This window comes from Orycteropus afer, unplaced genomic scaffold (assembly GCF_000298275.1).
Source record: "Orycteropus afer afer isolate SDZICR_OR568_19922 unplaced genomic scaffold, OryAfe1.0 scaffold00158, whole genome shotgun sequence".
NCBI classification, from domain to species: Eukaryota; Metazoa; Chordata; class Mammalia; order Tubulidentata; family Orycteropodidae; genus Orycteropus; species Orycteropus afer.
Window position 1 is genome coordinate 2,294,532 of NW_006921745.1, and position 18,832 is coordinate 2,313,363.

Below are 18,832 nucleotides of genomic sequence, written 5' to 3' on the forward strand. Positions count from 1 at the left end.
TGGCATAATGCCTAAGGCATTTGACTGCTGACCCGAAGCCTGGCAGTTCAAGCCCACTAGCTACTCCTCGAAAGGAAGGTTGGGTGATGTACTTCTGTAGTGATACGGCCTCAGAAACCTGAGGGGTCACTGTGAGTTGGATCCGACTCCAAAGCAGTGCATTGAATTTGCGTTGCGTGTGTATGTGTATATATGTGTGTGTGTGTATGTGTGTACATATGTGTATATATTTGTATGGACGTACATACACACATACTTCACTGGTTTTGCTCCTCTAGCAAATCCAGCCTATGTATGACAGGTTGAAGTGCTTTTGAAATACCTAGGAGATGTCAAGTGCTTAGTTGGATATTATGAGTTTGTGGTGCAGAGAATATATCTGGCCTGGTTGAAAATTTCTAAGTCACTTTAGAATAGGAAGTATTTGAAGCAGTTGCCTAGGGTGAGTTCATGGAGTGAGAACAGAAAGTGACTTGATAATGAGCTTTTTGAAACCTAACATACAGTGGCTTTTTCTAAATAATGAACCTTCTAAAGTGAGTAGAGATGGTTAGCAAAGTGTTAAGCAAAAACATTAGAAAAGTAAGGTATCATCTAAACCAAAGGAAAGTGTTTCAAATACCACTGAGAACCAAGAACTGTCAAGAAAGTCCATTAGATTTAGTGATAGGAAGGTTATTAATGACCTCAGTGAGAGCTCTTTTGTTGGATTGATGGGAGTAGAAGTAATTGAAGTAGGTTGAGAAGTAATGGAAAGTGAAGCACTGGAGACAGCAAATGTTTATTGTTCTTTCAAGAACTTGGCTGTGAAGAATTGAGAGAGTGAAAGGTTACAAGTGCCAGATGAGAAAGAAGAGGATAGGGATATGATTTTCTGTTTTAACTTAAGACTTTATTTAATTGGAAGAATCCAAGTGCTTTCATAGAAGAACTGACTCTAGATGAAAGAGAAAGGATAATTGATTATTTCAGTTACCTGTGAGATACAAAGGCCAGGTGAGAGATGGACCTTGGTGTGGGGATAGATTTATAGAAGGAAGGGAAGAGGGACAATGTAAATGGGCCTAATGTATGTGTTTGATAGCAGGAGTTTCCATCTGATGGCTTCTGTAAAGTCACGTACTAAGAATGAAAGAGTCAGAGGTTCGAGAATTTAATGGAGACAATTTGAAATAGTCATTGTGGAGAATGGGAAAGTGAATTGACCAGGGAAAAATTATAGAATTGGAAAGGTGTATTTGTGGTAGGTCAGACACATTTGTGGCATTTTCCAACAATAGTCGGCAGCTTAGGATTAGGCATAAAAAATTAGATAATTGAGTTAGTTTGGGTTGGGGTTTTGCCCAATGAGAGTGACATAAAGCCAAGGGCAGAAGATAATTCTGAGAATGTAATTGAAATAGTAGGAGAGAAAATCTATGGTGGAAGAGGAGGGAAGTAGGGTGTAGGAAGACTGAGTTGATTGATGGGAGAAAGCAGAGTTGTCATATATGGGTGAACCCAAGGTGTTCAGAGACTGGGCATGGCTGAAGTGCCTTAACAACAAGCTGGATGGGACAGGAAGATGTGGTCAGAAAATGGGATATTTGAATTAATTGATGACTTTGGACATAAAGCAGTTACAAGAAACAGCTTGATTCAGGCCATGTCATAGGCGTGGTGGCCAAGGTAGAAAGATGAAGAAGTTCATAAGAGATGAGGAGGTTAAAATATCTTAGAGGCCATTGAGTTTGCTGGTAATTAACATTGAAGTCACCAGGGTGGTGGCATGAGTTGGTATACAGAGGAAAACCGAGCCATGTGCCTAACTCTACAATTAATGAGGGGCTGACTGAGAGTTGGGTTGTTTGGGTTACAGCCAAATTTTTTAATAGGGAGGGAAGTAATGGACTAGACCAGGCTTTGAGGAACAAAAAGGACACAATCCAATATCCCAGTCATGAACAAGGTGTGGTGTACAGAAATAAATAGTTGACCTCTGAAGAGGGCTGCTGGTGAAGTGATTTCCTCAGAGGAAAGCCTCAATTTAGATCAGTTTTGTGAGGTCTGTTATTTTATTACACAAATGAACAAAGACAGTTGATGAATGCAAGAATATGGTGGGGATAAAATTTTATTCTGTGAAATCAGAACTACATTTATCTAAGAGAGTCTTAATCCTGGTCTTGAACTGTAATACTATTTATTTAAAGTGAATGGATTATAAAAAGAAATACTTTGCCTTTGTTTATGTAATTTTCTTGAGCTTGTTGCACTGGTTTCTTTCAACAGCCCTGTTGATAGCCACTGTCCCTATAGTACAAGTGAGGAGAATTAGACCCAGAGAGAATACCTGCCTGTTAGTGGCAGAATAAACTGCCATCTTGCCTTCTGCTCTGCCATTCTCATTAAATGATTGTACTCCATCTTTTAGTTTTCCATTTTTAACAAGGTTCATTTTACCCATTGTCAATCATCCACTGAGTAATGGAGCTTCTGTACAAATAAGTTCCAAAGACATATATCTGGAAACTTATAATCATAGTCATTTTTCATTCACTGCAGTAATTGGCAGGTTATATCATACCCAGGATGACAGAGGAACAAATTATAAATCACCATAACCCTTCCCCAGTCCTGAGCACTGAGCTTACCCTGATGTGATCAAGGATCCTCTTTATCAATAGGCTTGAGACATGGTTTGGGGCTGGTGGTTTATCATTCAGTCTCTAATAACTCACTGCCATTGAGTCAAATCCAACTAATAGTGACTCCTCCTTGGATTTCCAAGGCCCTAATGGCAAAAATATTTTTCATAAATATTTTTGTTCTGCTTATAATAAATATGTTCATGAGTCATTTCAAGGAAGAAGAAAGAGACCACAGCTTTTCCTATCTATTAGAAAAGGTTATTTGCCCACTGATGTAAAAATGCAGTAGTAGGTGCAGTTCTGTGAGGTTTTTTTTTTTTAATATCCTAATTCTACAGATGAGCAGTTTGAGGCAGTGAGAGGTTAAATATCTTGTTCATGGTCGCACTAAATGCTAGAGTATGACCTGATCCAGGTAATCTTGCTCTAGAGCCCTGCACTACTTGGTAGTGTGTGTGTTTCAGTGGGCTTTTTTGTTTGTTTAATCAAACTGTAGTATGCATGTTCAAGGAGCCCTGGAAGTGCAGTGATTAAAATGCTCACCTGCAAACTTAAAGATTGGCAGTTTGAGTAGGTTAGCCACTCCACAGGAGAAAGGTGTGACAGCATACTTCCGTACAGATTTAATGCCTGGGAAATCTAATGGGGCTGTTCTGCTCTGTTCTGTTGGGTCACTGTTGAGTCAGAATTAACTTCACAGCAGTGATTTCGTTTTTTTCTTTCCTAGCATATATGTTCAGTATATATCTTGTTATATTTTTAACTACTATGCAGATCATGATATAGAACATTTTAAGCCACCTAGAGGGTTCCCTTGTGTGCCTTCTCAGTTAATAACACCCTTTTCCTAGATGCTCTGGTGGCATAGTGGATAAGGCACTTGATTGCTGACCAGAAGGTCAGCAGTTTAAACCCACCAGCTGCTCTGCAGAAGGAAGATGGGCAATTTACTTCCATAAAGATTTACAGCCTTGGAAACCCAGTTAGGGTCGTTATGAGTCAGAAGTGACTCTGTGGCAGCGAGTTTGTTTTTTTCTTTGTTTTTTTCCTTGAAGGTTTTGAATAAATCCTGTATTTTGAGGACCTGTTGCCTAATATTAACCCTTAATAAGCTTTGCCAGTCCTGCTTTTATTTTTACTGTAAGACCTTTTACAAAAGCCATGTGTTGTGGTCTTTGATATCTCTTATCTTTAGGAGGATTAAGAGGAATTGTCTAAAGATAACTTGTAAAAGTGAAATTCTTATTTAACAAAGCAGAAATAAACACTAGCTGGTTGATTTTTTATTCATTCATTCACATTTATTGAACATCTACCATGTGCCAACCACTGAGCCAAGTGCCCGAAGGCAGTGATGGAAATACATAGTTCCTGATCTTAGGAAGCTCATGGTCTAGTAGAGAGAGAAAACACACACAGACAGATAAAGAGACAGACTAATGACATATGCCTTCAACTATAAAATGAGATAATTGTTTTTTAGAGTGCAGGGAGGAACTCAAGACAAATTCCCTAAATCTGCTTAGACAGACAGGAGTGTTACTACAGAAGGGGTACTGCTCAAGTGTCAATTTGAGCAGGAAAATGAAAGGGGTATGTGGAAGCAGGAAGGACATTGTATTCCAGGCTGAGGAAACAGCCTGTATAAAATCATAGAAGCATAAGAGGATATGCACATCTTTCACTCTCCTGATGAAGGAACTATACAGTAATTCAGTATTGTTGAGTAGGTAGAAGAAGGGAAATGATACAAGATAGTTGATCAGAGGCTTCTAGATTTTACCAGGTGAACCTTGTAGTGTCATGGAAGAATTTTGACAAGAGGAAAAATTACCAGATTAGTCTATTAGAAAGCATACACTCTAGCATTGCTTGTGAGGAATAGTTTATGAAGAAAGTAAGAGTATAGCTAAGAAGGTTAATCTCTCTTATTAGACATGAGGAAACTGAAGCACAGAGAGGAGGGGTTAAGTAACTTGCTGGAAGTGATGTATTTTGTTAAGTGGTTGTTATTGTTGTTGTTAACATGCTGTTGAGTCAGACCCAATGCATAACGACACCCCTCCTTGGGTTTCTGAGGTGGTATCACTATGGAAGTAGATTGCCCAGGCTTCCTTCTGAGGAGTGGCTGGTGGGTTTGAACCACCAGCCTTCTGGTTAGAAGTCAAGTGCCTTAGGTACATGCTACCAGAGCTCCCATGTTAAGTGGTAGAGGTAGGATTTAGGAATCCTGGTGGTACAGTGGTTAAGCTCTGTGCTGCTAACTGAAAGGTCAGCAGTTTAAACCCAGCAATTGCTAGGGAGAAAATACCTGGTGATCTGTTCTGTAAAGTTTGCAGCTAGGAAATATTATGGGTAGTTTTACTCTGTCCTATAGGGTTGCTCGGAGTTAGAATCAACAGTACACAACAAAAAGAGCCAGAATTTAATTCCAGATAAGCAGCCTGACTCAGATTCTGACCTCTCAACCACTCTCCCATGAAAAGTTACTGAATTAGGACAGAGGCAGCTAGAATGGAAAGAAATGTAGTCGTGGGGATTAAAAGAGGAGGGAGGAAGTATAGAAGACTTCCAGGTGTGTGACTTTGTTGACTGGAAAGTAGTGCTACTTTCATATTGGTTTTAAATGTATTTTATATTATGTTACACTTTTTTCTTGATGGTTGTAGTATGTCTCATTTAAGCTGCCATTGTTATTAATTCACAGAAAAAGTCCAGAATGTTGACCTAATTTTACAAAACAAGTTGCATATCTTCTGATGAATGCATGAGAAAATTTGGAGGCTTTCACAGTGGTTTTAAGGTAAGTTCAGTTACATTTTTAGACAATACTCAGTATTATTCCTAGTAAACTATAATAAATTAAGTTTGGCTTTTTTCATAGAAGCAGTTGAATTTAACCTTAAAAACACTGTGAGAGTCTTGAACAGTTACCTGCTGGCCAGATTTTTCTGTTATCCCAGAGTCCAGAGCAAGTCAGAAGTCCTTGGATATGTTGCCCAGGTGGTCTTCAGTAAAGGTCCATCATGAAGTATTATCATGTACTATTATTCCATTTTGAAAATGATAAAACCAAGTTTTATAGAGGTTAAATAACTTTGTCCAAGTTAACATAAGGGTAGAACTGGAATTTGTGCTTGAGTGATTATGATCCAGATTCTTTCCAACACATAACACACTTTCTCCAAGACGTTAGACATGGCAGTGTGCTTCTCTGTGAGGGAAAGTGGGCTACCTCAGTAGCAAAGTTACTGACTATGGTATACAGTAATGTTCCTGCACTTCAGTATGGCTGAAAGACCTAGGTCAGACCTTTAGAGAGAGCATTAACTATCAACTTGAAGGAAAAAAATTTAAAAATAAAATTTTAAACATTGAGAAGTGTTTCTGAAAAACATAATTCTTTATAATATGGGATTAGTAAAATACTGTAAAATCTGAAAACACATAGTAACTTCTTTACCCTCTAGTTAAAACTCTCCTCCGAGGTTTATGACCCTGCTTACATTTATAGCTTAGAAGAGTGAGGCAATGTGACAGTGTTCTCTCGCCCTCCAGAGAGTACCTAAAAGTGGTGTAAAATGGGACATCCTTGGAAAGGTACTTGCCAGCTACTGACAACACCTGGAGGGCCAGTCACCTTGTTTTTCCCCAGCTTCCTACCTTAAGGCAGTTGTTGACAATGCTTGTTGGGCTTGTTTTGGAAATTTGACTTCTTCACTTGTCATAATATTGAAGAAACAGCATAATTAAAACATAATTTTGATTCAGAATCATTAAGAAGCCTAGCAAAAATCTGAGACTATAATGAGACTTTAGTTATTTTACATGCATTGAAAAACACAAAGAAATTAAAATGTAAAATTTAAAGCAATTATTTTGTATGCATGAAGGGAGATTGTTTTGTTTCTAAAAACAAGTGGCTCAAAGTTAGGCTAGCTAGAATTGTTAAAATACAAACGCTTGAATTAGCTCAAAACAGTAATATTTGTTTATTTCATGATTTAATAAATTGCACATTGGAAGAACTTAAGTCTCCCTGCATGAAGAGGAAAAAATTAAATTCTCCTAATCCTACTTCCATAGTGATACTGCCTTGGAAACCCAAGGAGGGGTCGCTATGAGTCGGGGCCAACTCGACAGCACATAACAACAACAACAACAAAGGATTGGAGATTTCACAATAGCTTGATTTTTTTTTTTTTAATTATTTGCCTTAATATGAACATAAGTTTCCATGATGACCAAATACTTAATGGTTACTGAACTAACATTAGAAAGTAATTCCTAAAAATTTGGCCTTTTACCCATTTGTAGCTATGAGACCTCTTGAAATTTTAATTAAGGAAGCACACAGTCTTGATTTTTTTCTGGCTGAGAAAGACGAAACTTTGGCAGTTTGGGGCAGGCTTTTACAGTTGATTTTTGGTCGTTTGGGTAAGAAAAATCCCTTAAAATCACTGTTAAGATGTCTGCTATTAATTTTTTTCTTTCACACATGACTATTAGAGTGGGGACTGTTGTACTGTTGGATGAGATGGGCTTAAGTCTCTGATACTGAGCTCCTTGGTGTATTTGCTGTGTTATCTAAAACTACCTGTCATGTATTTTTAGGTATGGGTGAGAGTAACTGTTCGTGGAATAGAAAAGCTCTACTGCATCGAAACACCATGCTGGCGGCTGCAGCAGTATATAGAGGTGAGGGAGTTGCCCATTCTTACACCTATTTCTCCTTGAGGAATGTGTGCCATGTCATGTGATTTTGTTAAAATTACCAGTAATTTCCCTTTCCTATTTTGGCACCCTCAAACTTCCTGTACCCTCCCACTCTTCAGACCTCTTGAATTTCCTGGCAGAACACAGACCCTGTAGCTCCATACCCTGTTTCCAAACAGCTTCCGAACAGTCAGCTTCTGAGTGAGTGCTCAGGATTTTCTTGTGAGGCATTCTCAGAATCCTGCAAGTATATTAGTACTGTTTTCTTTTTGGAATATGCCATTTATATTGAGCAGATATTTTTTCCTACTTGGCAGTTTTTTGGACTGTAACTGAAATAGAACCAAACGTGGGTCCCTGCCCGGTGCGCAGTCAGGCCAAAACAGTTTACACACCGAGTGATTAAGAGAAGAGAAAATTATTTATTGCAAAGTGGCAATGCAAGGAGTAGGGGTATCTGTACCCAGATCTAACTCCTTGAAACTCCATCAAGTTACAGTTTTGTAGGTTTCAGAAGAGAGGGTTATGCATATTCATAAAAATTTCAGGAATTTGGGTGTGAGATGGTTGATGATTGGCTGAAATTTCCTTCGCCTCAGTTTACAGGGACAGTAGCGTTTTGATCCAGTGCAATTGCATACCGGATGAGTCACACTGGTTCTCTGTCATAAGCTGATGGGGGCTTAGGCAGAAGGGAGAGTGTTAGTTTCTAGTAACTTTGTTCCTCTCTGTCCTACTGCACATGTCCATGGCCCAGAGTTAATTTTCAAGTTATTTTCTAAGACACATTAACGTGTTTACCACCTGTGCTTAAGTAAATATCAGGAAAGAATATTTTTTTCCATTCAGTTCTGAAGGAACTGAGCTTATTGTATTTACTCATCTGTCTCTAAGCAGAGTCCTATGTGTTTACTCATCTATCTCCAACCAGGGTCTGGGGAGGGAAGTAGTTGAGGGTAATTAAGTTTAGTTATTTATTCTCATCCAGAGTTCTATCTATTCTAATTGTTTGCCTTAACTAGGGTGGGGGAAATAGTTTTGACTTTACTCAGTTTCAGTTCCCCCTTAGAATAGATACTGTTCCACATTCTTGGGAACACTTTACTCGGTTTTAATTCCCCCTAGAATGGTTACTGTTCCACATTTTTGGGAAACAGGGTGACGACTCATTCTAGCTGCTTCCTGCTGACTGGGAACTCAACCTTGGTTAGTAAATCTCTTGTAGTTTAGACAGCTCTCGGAATTTTCTGGCCATAGTCCAGGAAGAAGAGACTAGGGGTGCCTGTAGAGGCTTGAAGACAGATAAGCAGTTAGGCAGACATTGAATATAACAACAAGTAAAGACTCTTAATGTCAATATGAGGAATGTTATAACAAATAAGGATCTCAGACACCCTAAATTGGGTAACGAAGATGTGAGCCAAGAAACATGTATGAACTTTGTCTACAAAATTAAAAATTATTAACCAGTTTGCTTCCAGCAGGTTGTTGTATCCTGCAGATACTCCTCTTATCCTGTCCTGTTGCAATTTACAAATGGTGCAATGTATTCATCTGTTGATTTTGTACTATCTTTCCTGATGCATTAATTAATGAGCAACAGATGGCATTGATACATATGCATACCCCTCTGTCTGGGAGAGTGTGCACACATCCAATAATTATTAGCCCAAGGAGTGTGGTCTAATAGGATTTGTTTGAATTTTATGAGAGTGTTAGACCACCATCCTCCTTCAGAAGTGGTTAGGGATAAAACAGTCATTGAGCTGATCAAAATCACATTCATGTCTTAATTCAGAACAGGTTTCCTTTTAAATCTTAAGATCTTCCATGGGCTCACAAGTATATTCCACTGCAGGGTGTTGTGGACACTCAATATTCAGTTGGTCAGGTTCTCTCAAGTCTCCCTGTCCCCCAAGGCTGCTTCCTGTAGAATAAAGCTTAGTTATAGGTTGGGGAGGGTTTCCAGTGCAGTCAGGTGCTATTCTCAATTGGGTGTGATATATCCAAGGGCAGACTCCCTTCAGTTTGGCCGAAAAATGTGTTGTCAACAATACTTCATAAGGCCCAGTCCATTTGGCCTGGGGCTGGCTCTGGGGAGTCCGGTCGTTGCACTCCTTCAGCAGGACCCAATCACCTGGACAGAAGCTATGAAGGGGAGTATCTGTAGGATACAACAACCTGCTGGAAGCAAACTGGTTAATAATTTTTAATTTTGCAGATAAAGTTCATACATGTTTTAAAATATCCAATTCCTTAATAATTTTAAGGTTTCCCTTTCCTGCATAACTAGGATGCCACACTCTAGAAAATGGTCTCCCATGTAATACTTCATATGGTCTTACCTTAAGCCTGCTTCTGGGGTAACCTGGACCCACAACAGGGCAAGAAGTAAAAGTTTTATCTAAGATAAGTTGGTCTCTTGACACATCTTATCCAGTGTCTTCCTAAAAGTATGCTTCGTCTTCTCAGTTTTCCTGTCAGTTAGGCTAGTCCTGTTACTCGTTAGACTATTTGAGATGCAAATGTTCCCTCATTATTGTTTCGAACTGAGACTTGCAAACCAAATTGGGAATAATTTTAATAGGGTTTACTCACCTCTGCTGCTTTTCTGTGATGCAGGGAAAGGCTTCTACCCATCCAGTGAAAGTATCTATAAATACTCACAGGTACTTGATTTTTCCAGGGGTTGTAAATTTTACTTGCCAGTCCTTGTATGGCCCCAGTCCTCTTATTTGAATTCCTTTTACCCCTGGAGGTAGACTGCACTTTGGATTGTTTCTGGCATAGAACAGCCTTGTGTCACCTTTTGGATTGTTTTGTATAGATCCAGTCCTGCAGTAAGTTTACTTAGCCAAGTATACAGGGCATCTTTTCCCATAACAAGTGTTGGTTGCAGTGACAGTTCTGCCTGTTGTTTCTGTAGTCCATAGCACTAGGTAATTGCAGGAGGTTGTCTGTAAGGCCCATGCCTGGTCGGGATTAACATCCACCTGGAGCTTGTTAGCTGAGAAAGTAACCTGAGTATTTAACTTGGTTATTAAGTCTATTCCAGCAGAGGAAGAGGGCATTCAGGTATGTATAAAAACTTCAAGTTAATACAGTACTCCCAACCTGGCATTCAAGGGTTTGAAGAAAATTTTTATCTTACTAAAACAACAATAATGGTCACAGTCTTCTGGAACAGAGGGGCCTTGGGGATGTTTAGGACTGAGGTTGCCCCTGTGTCCAGTAGAGAGTCAATGGGCTGTTTTCCCACAATTATTGCCACCCAGGCTCCTTGTGGGAGATAGGAATTTGCCCAGTCTGCAGCGGAGCCCCTGGGCCCCATCATTCTTGATCACTGTCAGCTGTGCTTATCATTTGCTGGGCCCCCTTTGGTTGGTTTTGGAGGGTTTGTTTTCAGCACTCCTTCTTCCATTGCCCATCTTTCCTGCAGTAAGCACACTGTTGAGACCCTAACTTTGTTGGTCAGCCTCCTGGAGGAGGAGCTCCCTTTCTATCCACTGGGGGCCCATGGGTACTTACCCGGTAGGATTGACTTCATGACGGGCCTCCCAGGGCAGCAGCCAGCAGGGCAGTCTGTTGCTTCATGTCTCTTTGCTTCTGTTTCTCCTGCTCCTGGTCTCAGTTGTTACAGACCTTGAAAGCAACCTGTACAAGTTGAGAAGTGTTCATACCCAGTCCCCCTTCTAATTTTTGGAGTTTACACTGTATATCAGGGGCACTTTGGCTTACAATACGAGTGTTCTGGGGGTCATCTGGGTTGGTGTCAGTATATTGGCAGTAGGCCTTATACAACCGTTCAAGGAAAGCAGAAGGATTTTCCTTGGGGCATTGTTGTACTTCTTGAACTTTGAGAACGTTAATCTGCTTTGGGGCTCCCTTCTGGAGCCCTGCGATAATGCACTTTCATATAAGCCAACCTAGCTCTGTCCCCTGGGTCATTAGGATCCCACTGTGGGGATTTGTTCCTGGCACTGCCTGATGGCTGGGGCCCCTGACTAGGTTTTCAGGCTGGATATCATGAAGTCTGTTGGCTTCTGCTCTAGCTTTCTCTAATACTATCCACCTCTCTTCAGGGGTGAGTAAGGTAGTTGATTATTAATGTCAGTCCAGTTAGGATAATGAACTGAAAATAAGGAGGTGATTAAGATTTCCATCTGCTTTGGATTTTTCCTGTAAGTGGGCATTATATTTCCTGAGGGGTACCCATTTTATGGGTGGCATCTGGGGTGCTCTCAGGTAAATGGGGATATAACACCACTGGAGTTTTAAGAGGTTCTGAACTCAAAATTCCCTTAGGCTTAGGGGTGGATTCATAGGTGAATTGTTTTTTGACTCTGGGAGTATGGGAAAGGGGCATATGGGGGAGGAACAGAGTCAAGGTAAGGGTCTTCAGAGTCCTGAAAGACACCCTTAAAATCCACTTTCCCTTTAGGTCATACAACAATCACCCCACACTGTTTCTATAAACCCTTGTTCTGAAACAGGACCATGAATAGCTCTAAATAAATCAATTCTTCCCACTCTTGATCCATTTTGCAAAATATAGATCTAATTACATAATAATATCACAGTTCAGACTCCCATTTTCTGGCTGGTATTGTGGCCAGACAGTGTTACAGAAAAATACCATTTCTTTTTTCTTTATAGGCTCAAAGCCAAAATGAGCCCAGTTTTTCAGAATGCAGCCAAAGGGGCTGCATTATGGTATAGAACCTTGGTTACCAAATTTCCAGTCACATGTCCACTCAAAACTGTTGCACCAGTGCCACGTATACACACTCTTTCTCACACAAAAATCAAGCAGAGCCAGACCAGAATTCAAAGCAAAGGATTCCTAAGAACCACGTGGGCTACGGAGAGGTTGATTAAAAGACACCTGGGCCACCATTTAAAACTTTTTACTTCTTACCTACACACAAACCAAACCAAAATCAGACCAGACTAAAGGAGGGCTGGGCCGCCACTTACCCACAGTCTCATCCACATGCAACAACAGATCAAGGTAAAGGGTCCCTAAGAAACATGTGGGCTACAGTAAACCCATACACAAACCAAACCAAACCACAACCAAACCAGACCAGAATAACAATGCTTCAGCTGTGGAGATGATCTTAATTAAGGTTACCAACTAAGGACCAAAATTTCAACCTCCCTATCAGCTTAAAGCCAGACCAGAGTGCTTCAGCTGTGGAGATAATTAAGGTTAATAACCAAAATTTCAACCTCCCTATCAGCTTAAAGCCAAACTAGAGTGCTTCAGCTGTGGAGATGTCTTAATTAAGGCCGTTAACCAAAATTTCAACCTCCCTGTCAGCTAGAAGCCAGACCAGAATTTAATCTATACTCACCAAACCCAGCATAATTTTCTCTTCTCTCGAAAGCGCCTAGAGGCCAAGGACACAGCAGACGGTCACAGACTCAGCACCCCTTACGTACCTTCAGACAGAGCAGTGTCTGAGTGTACACAAGGTCCATTAGGGGTCTGTTCCATTTCCACCATCCAAGCATCCTCGTGCTCCAGGCAGAGTGTCAGAGACCCTCGGTTCCATCTGGGGTGCCAAATTGAAGTAAGACTAAATGCGGGTCCCTGCCTAATGTGCAGTCAGGCCAAAACAGTTTACACACCGAGTGATTAAAAGGAGAGAAAATTATTTATTGCAAAGCAGCAATCAAGGAGTAGGGGTATCCGTACCCAGATCTGACTTCCTGAAACTCCATCAAATTACAGTTTTGTAGGTTTCAGAAGAGAGGGTTATGCATATTCATAAAAATTTCAGGAACTTGGGTATGAGATGGTTGACGATTGGCTGAAATTTCCTTCACCTCAGTTTAAAGGGACAGCATTTTGATCAGTGTGCTTTCATACTAGATAAGTCACACTGGCTTCCTGTCATCAGCTGAATGGGGCTTAGGTAGAGGGAAGAGTTCCTAGTAACTTTGTTCCTCTCTGTCCCACTGCACATGTCCGCGGTCCAGAGTTAATTTTCAAGTTGTTTTCTAAGACTCATTAACGTGTTTATCACCTGTGCCTAAGTAAATAGCAGGAAAGAATGTTTTATTTCCATTCCGTTCTTAAGGAACTGAACTTACTGTATTTACTCATCTGTCTCCAGCCAGAGTCCTATGTGTTTACTCATCTATCTCTAACCAAGGTCTGGGGTGGGGAAATAGTTGAGGGTAATTAAGTTTACTTATTTATCCCATCCGCGGTCCTATCTGTTCTAATTATCTGCCTTAACTTGGGTGGGGAAAATAGTTTTGACTTTACTCAGTTTCATAACCATTATTTGTCTTTATAGAAATGTACAAAAATGAAGATGGTTCTCTACCTGCCACATATCAGATCTATTACATGATTGGATGGAAATACCATGATTCACAGGTAACATTAAGACAGATCACTTTTCTTAGTAACTCACATTTTCATTTATTATTTATTGTTTATTACCTTACAATAAGGGATTATTTATATAAGATAGCATTTAAGGGATTATTGGGGAGTTTGTATCTATTTCTAATATCTTTAATCTTTATTATTTTCAGGCAAGACCAGCTAAAAGAGGTTCTGCAACCATGTCATTTGGAGAACTAGGAAAAATAAACAGTCTTGTGTCCCAAGGAAAGAAATCACAATAAACATTTTATTTATACTGTGATACTAATATTCTGAATTTTCACTGGAATTGATAGCTTTCTCGCATAAAATCATTATATTTTGAAGCAAGAAGCAAACATAGCTACTTAATAACAGATTTTAATAACTTAATTCCATATCTATATTTAGTAGCCATTTTGGTTTCATATTTTGGTTTCATATGGTTTCTGTGATCACGTGGATTCTGTTATCTAGTGATTTAAAGGCCTTATTTGCACATTTACCCTAAAAGCAAAGAAAACAATTTCCCTAAAAATTTCACAAATATGCTTACATATGTAAATGCCTGACTCCATGGAAAAACAGTACTCATGTGACATTTAGTTCCTTTTCTGCTTTTCACTCTTTTGTTATTTCTGTGGGAGGATGACAGTTATGGAGATGAGGGAAAGAAAAAATTAGTAGTTTCTTTAGGAGTTATTTACAATGAAAACAAAATAATTTTTTGAACAGTTGTGACTGTTGGACTACTTTAAGATGCTTAATCTAAAATTATTTGACACATTGTTTTCTTTGTCAATAAGAACAGAGAGTATGTACCTTGTTTAGAACGTTGCTATTAATGTGGTCTGTACTTTAGAATAGCATGTTTCTTGATTGTATTCCTCCTCATCCTTTTTTTTTTTTTTTTTAAGTACCTGTGAGAGCTGGACCTCAGTGGGACTGCTTTGTTCTTCCAGGTCTCGCAAGTTTTCCACCTTTGACAGGATGCAGTCTTGTCACTTCTCTGTCATTCTGTTAGTGGAAAATAGTGGACTTGAGTTTTCCTTCTCTGACAGGTTTCCACCTTGCACAGGTTTCAGCTTTCACAGATTTTACTGTAATATTTTAATGTGTTTTCAGTGAAAGTTTACACAGCAGATTCGTTACCCATTCAACAGTTTCTGCACAAATTTAGTGACATTGGTTACATAGCCTCATCTTTTTAATTTTTAAAATCTGAATTATGATCTTACTTCTTTTTCATCTGCATGATTTAGGACCACTATGATTTAAACCCTAAGAAGAAAACGTTTTAAAGAATTACAGAGGCAAAAATCATGTGTAAAAGTATTTGCACAGTAATTAAAAGTGCTGTTTATTACTGAGCTTCCCTTTGTAATTTCAGGCCTTCATACTGCTAACCTAATCTGAGTTCACTGTCCTTTCATCATTCAGTTGGGTTTAAAATTATTTAGAAGCAGTCAGGCTCAGATAGCTTAGGGTAAGTGGGAAGAAGATGGTGACAAGGAGGAAGCTAGGAAGAAAACTAGTGAGTGTCAGGTCTGTTTTCACAAGTCATTGATGAGCTATTAGCTGATTATTGTATTTGTCTTTCAGCCTGGTTATGGTCCCAGCCTCGTCAGCCTTAGGCAGTTTATTATTTACATCTCTCTGTCTCTCTTCCTCCTTCTTTCTCTCCTTTTCTCTCACTGCCCTGTGAGTTCCAAGCTCTTCATGGGCAAAAACTATGGCTAACCTTTTATATAACATAGTAATTTGTTGTAGTATCCAGGGCTACCTTAAAAAAATAGTGCCAAATAGGTGGCTTTAAAGAACACAGATTTATTTTCTTATACTTCTGGAGGTTAGAAGTCCAAACAGACTGTTACCAGGGCTGTGTTCTTTATCTGTTAGCTTTAGAAGAAGGTCACTCCTCACTACTTTCCTAAGTGTTTCTTGGCTTCCTGGGCTTATAGATGTATCTTCATGTGCAGTGGCTTCTCTCTTTCCCTGTGTGTGTGACCTGACTTCATATCTGTCCTCCTGTAGAGTTGGGACCCACCCTACTCCTGTGTGACATAAGTGGTAACATCTTCGAAGGAAAACCCTATTGCTCTAAACAAGGCCATATTCACAGGTGTGAGAAAAAAAAAGAAACTCACTGTCATCAAGTCGATTCTGACTCATAGCGATCTCTATTGGGTTTCTGAGGCAGTATATCTTTACAGAAGTAGATTGCCCCATCTTCCTTCCATGGAGTGGCTGGTAGATTTGAACTGCCAGTCTTCTGGTTAGTAGTCAAATGCACTGCACCACCAGAGCTCCTTCACAGGTACAGGAGTTAAGATTTGAACATATCTTTTTGAGGGACACAGTTCAATCCATAACAGTAGGTATTCAGGTATATTTTGAGTTAAATTGAATAAGATTGAAAGTGTACCCTTTAAAAGACTTAAGTTACAGTAAATAACCAAAGTTTTGTATGAGAAATATAAATTGAGATTCTTGCTTTCTTCAGTTGGGAGATTCATTGATGTTTGAAATGAGAATACTCTTGGTAACTTTTGGTTTGTTTTAACATAAAGGAAAAGAAAGTACCTATGTAATAGAATTTGGAGAAATTATAATTTTTTAGCATAATTTTTTGAATTTGAAGGGAGAGGAGGAAAAAAAACAGGATATTAAAGTATAGACTAATCACTGAGAAGCAGATAAATTCCAGGATGCCTATGCTTCCAAAAGAACACATATCATATGTATTACCACTTGTTTTCCAAGAATACATAAGAAAATGTTAGGTAGTTAATGTTAAGGAAAGGGGCTGAAGAACTATGTATGTCTTTTTTAGGGCTGTCAGAGGTATAGGGGTAGGGAGAAACTAGGAGGGAAACTCGTACTTTTCATTTCTTTATTTTTCCTCTAAATTTTTAATTTTCTTACCTAGGTGTGTTAGCTAGGTTCTCTAGAGAAGCAAAACCAATAAAGCTTATATAGAGAGAGAAATTTATCTTAGGAAAATGGCTCACACAGTTCCAAAAGCTGGCAAGTCCCAAGTTCCTGAATCAAATGTCAAACTGGAGGCTTCTTCTGACTCATGCAGCTGCAGGGGCGGACGAGCTCAAGGTTGGCAGGCAGTATACTGGCTGTTGACACCTGTGAATGATGAGTTCAAGATCACCAAGCGGAATGGTGGATTGTTTGCTCATGGACAGTTGTAGGCAGCACAACAAGATCCAGATCCACAGAAGGTTTTCTCATTTTTCCAAGACGTCCATATATATGTTAGAAGCAGGCCACACCCCTAGGGAAACTCCCTTTCAATGAACTGGCTGCTCATAAGATTGGTTGGAGTGGCCACTCTGCCAAGCTCAAAAGGAGGCCTCCTAGAGGCAGAACTCTCTCTGACTGCTGAAAGAGACATGCGCTCCTGAAAGAGACACGTGATGCTGGAAAAGGGACGCAAGAGGCATGCATTGGTGAGTGAAACACCGAGGGACACGCACTGCTGGGAAAGAAACAGTGAGAGACTGTTGGCTGAGGGATGGTGGGCTGGAAGAGAGACTGAGTGTTTTTCCTGAACTTGAATTGTAGCCTGGTGCTTCCCTAATAAATCCCGTAACCTGTGAGTTCTGTGTGGCCACTGCACCAAATTATCGAACCCAGGAGAGAGGTGGAGGGTGCTTTGGGAGGAACGGTTGGAGAAAGAGCTAGAGGGAGACAGCATGTCTGGCCTTGTAGGAATAGGCCTTGGGCTATTGATGGCGATTCTGTCTTCCTCTTGTGGGATTAGAGGAGGTCAGAACATGTGGCCTCCATGTCTTTTTAGCAGTCTAGGTTAAGTATTACTTTTGTTTATTTAATGCAAGAACATTTGGATGGATGGCAGTGGAAGTCTGTGAGGAGGTAGATTACTCTGGGCTATCTGAAAAAGCTCTATCAGTAAAAGAATATGGGAAAAATTAACATAACTAATTGAGAATACTTGATGTGAGTGACAATAGTAGTAAAATTATTTTTAGTTTTTGTATCTGCTTAAATTGTGCAATCAAGCCTTAATTGCTGTAGCCCTCAGAAAATTTATTTTTCTGAGTAGCCATGTTTTTCAAATGATTAAAATCTCATCCTTTTAAGTAACAACAACAATAAAAATCTTGTAAAAATCTTTCCAAATTAGATTACATTCTTCCCTTCATTCTTAGTGTATGAAACATAACCATTTTTTTTCTAGTATTTTTTTTTTTTTATTGTGATTTGGGTGAAAGTTTACACAGCAAATTCACTTTCCATACAGCAGTTCACACACACATTGTCTCATGACATTGACTACAATTTACCCCAAGCAACCGCTCCACTCCTACTTCCTCCTAATAGTTACCACTTCCCTGTGTCCATCCCTCCATGCACTCCTGTCCCCTGAGCTGTCTCCTTGTGCATAAACAGCCCTTCTTTCTCCCATGATTGTTCTCTCCAAGGAGTGTATTTACCTCAGGTAAAGGTTCAACTCATATGGTTCACTTTTGATTGGAAGCCACAGGAGTGGGTTCAGTTCCAGACCTGAAGGGCAGCTAGAGATCATAGTCTCAGTGGTTCACCCAGGCTCTAGCAAACCAACAAACCAGGTCCCCTCCTTTTTTTTTTTTCCCAAATGATTTTGAGTTTTATTCCACATTGTGCTCCCTCTCTATCCAGGATCTCCTACATAGATCTATCTCTGACTTGTTGACATTGGTAGCCAGGCACCATCTAGTTCTTCTGGTCTTAAAGTCATATAGGCTGAGGATCACATGGTATACCAGTCATGAGAACTAATTGTTTCCCTGAATCTTTAGTTTTCTTCATTCTTCTTTGCTCTGGACAAGGAGAGACCCATCATTGCATCTAGATGTCTGCTTGCAAGCTTTTAAGATTCCAGTTGCTCCTTGCCAAAGTAGGAGGTAGAACAATGTTTTGTGTAGTATGTTATGCCAGTTGAGCTTGATGTCCCCTGTGACTATGGTCCCAGCCCACAGGTTCAACTACTCAGTTCCTGTGGATAGCTGCCTGTGACCAAGAAGTGACTTCAACCTTGTCCCTTGTCAGCTCTACTATACCCCTGGGAATTCCTTTTTTTTTTTTTTTT

The 18,832-nt window shown here is 39.7% G+C and overlaps 1 protein-coding gene across 1 annotated transcript in view; it reads left to right on the forward strand.

Annotated features, from left to right (window-relative positions):
• The window catches only part of NDUFAF5 (NADH:ubiquinone oxidoreductase complex assembly factor 5), a 78,710-nt gene extending 64,719 nt beyond the window's left edge, over window positions 1-13,991 (forward strand). Inside the window, 3 exon segments of the mRNA XM_007946380.2 lie at window positions 7,245-7,328; window positions 13,655-13,737; window positions 13,899-13,991. Of these exon segments, the coding sequence (XP_007944571.2) occupies window positions 7,245-7,328; window positions 13,655-13,737; window positions 13,899-13,991 (260 nt within the window).
• Window positions 13,992-18,832: the final 4,841 nt, after the last annotated feature.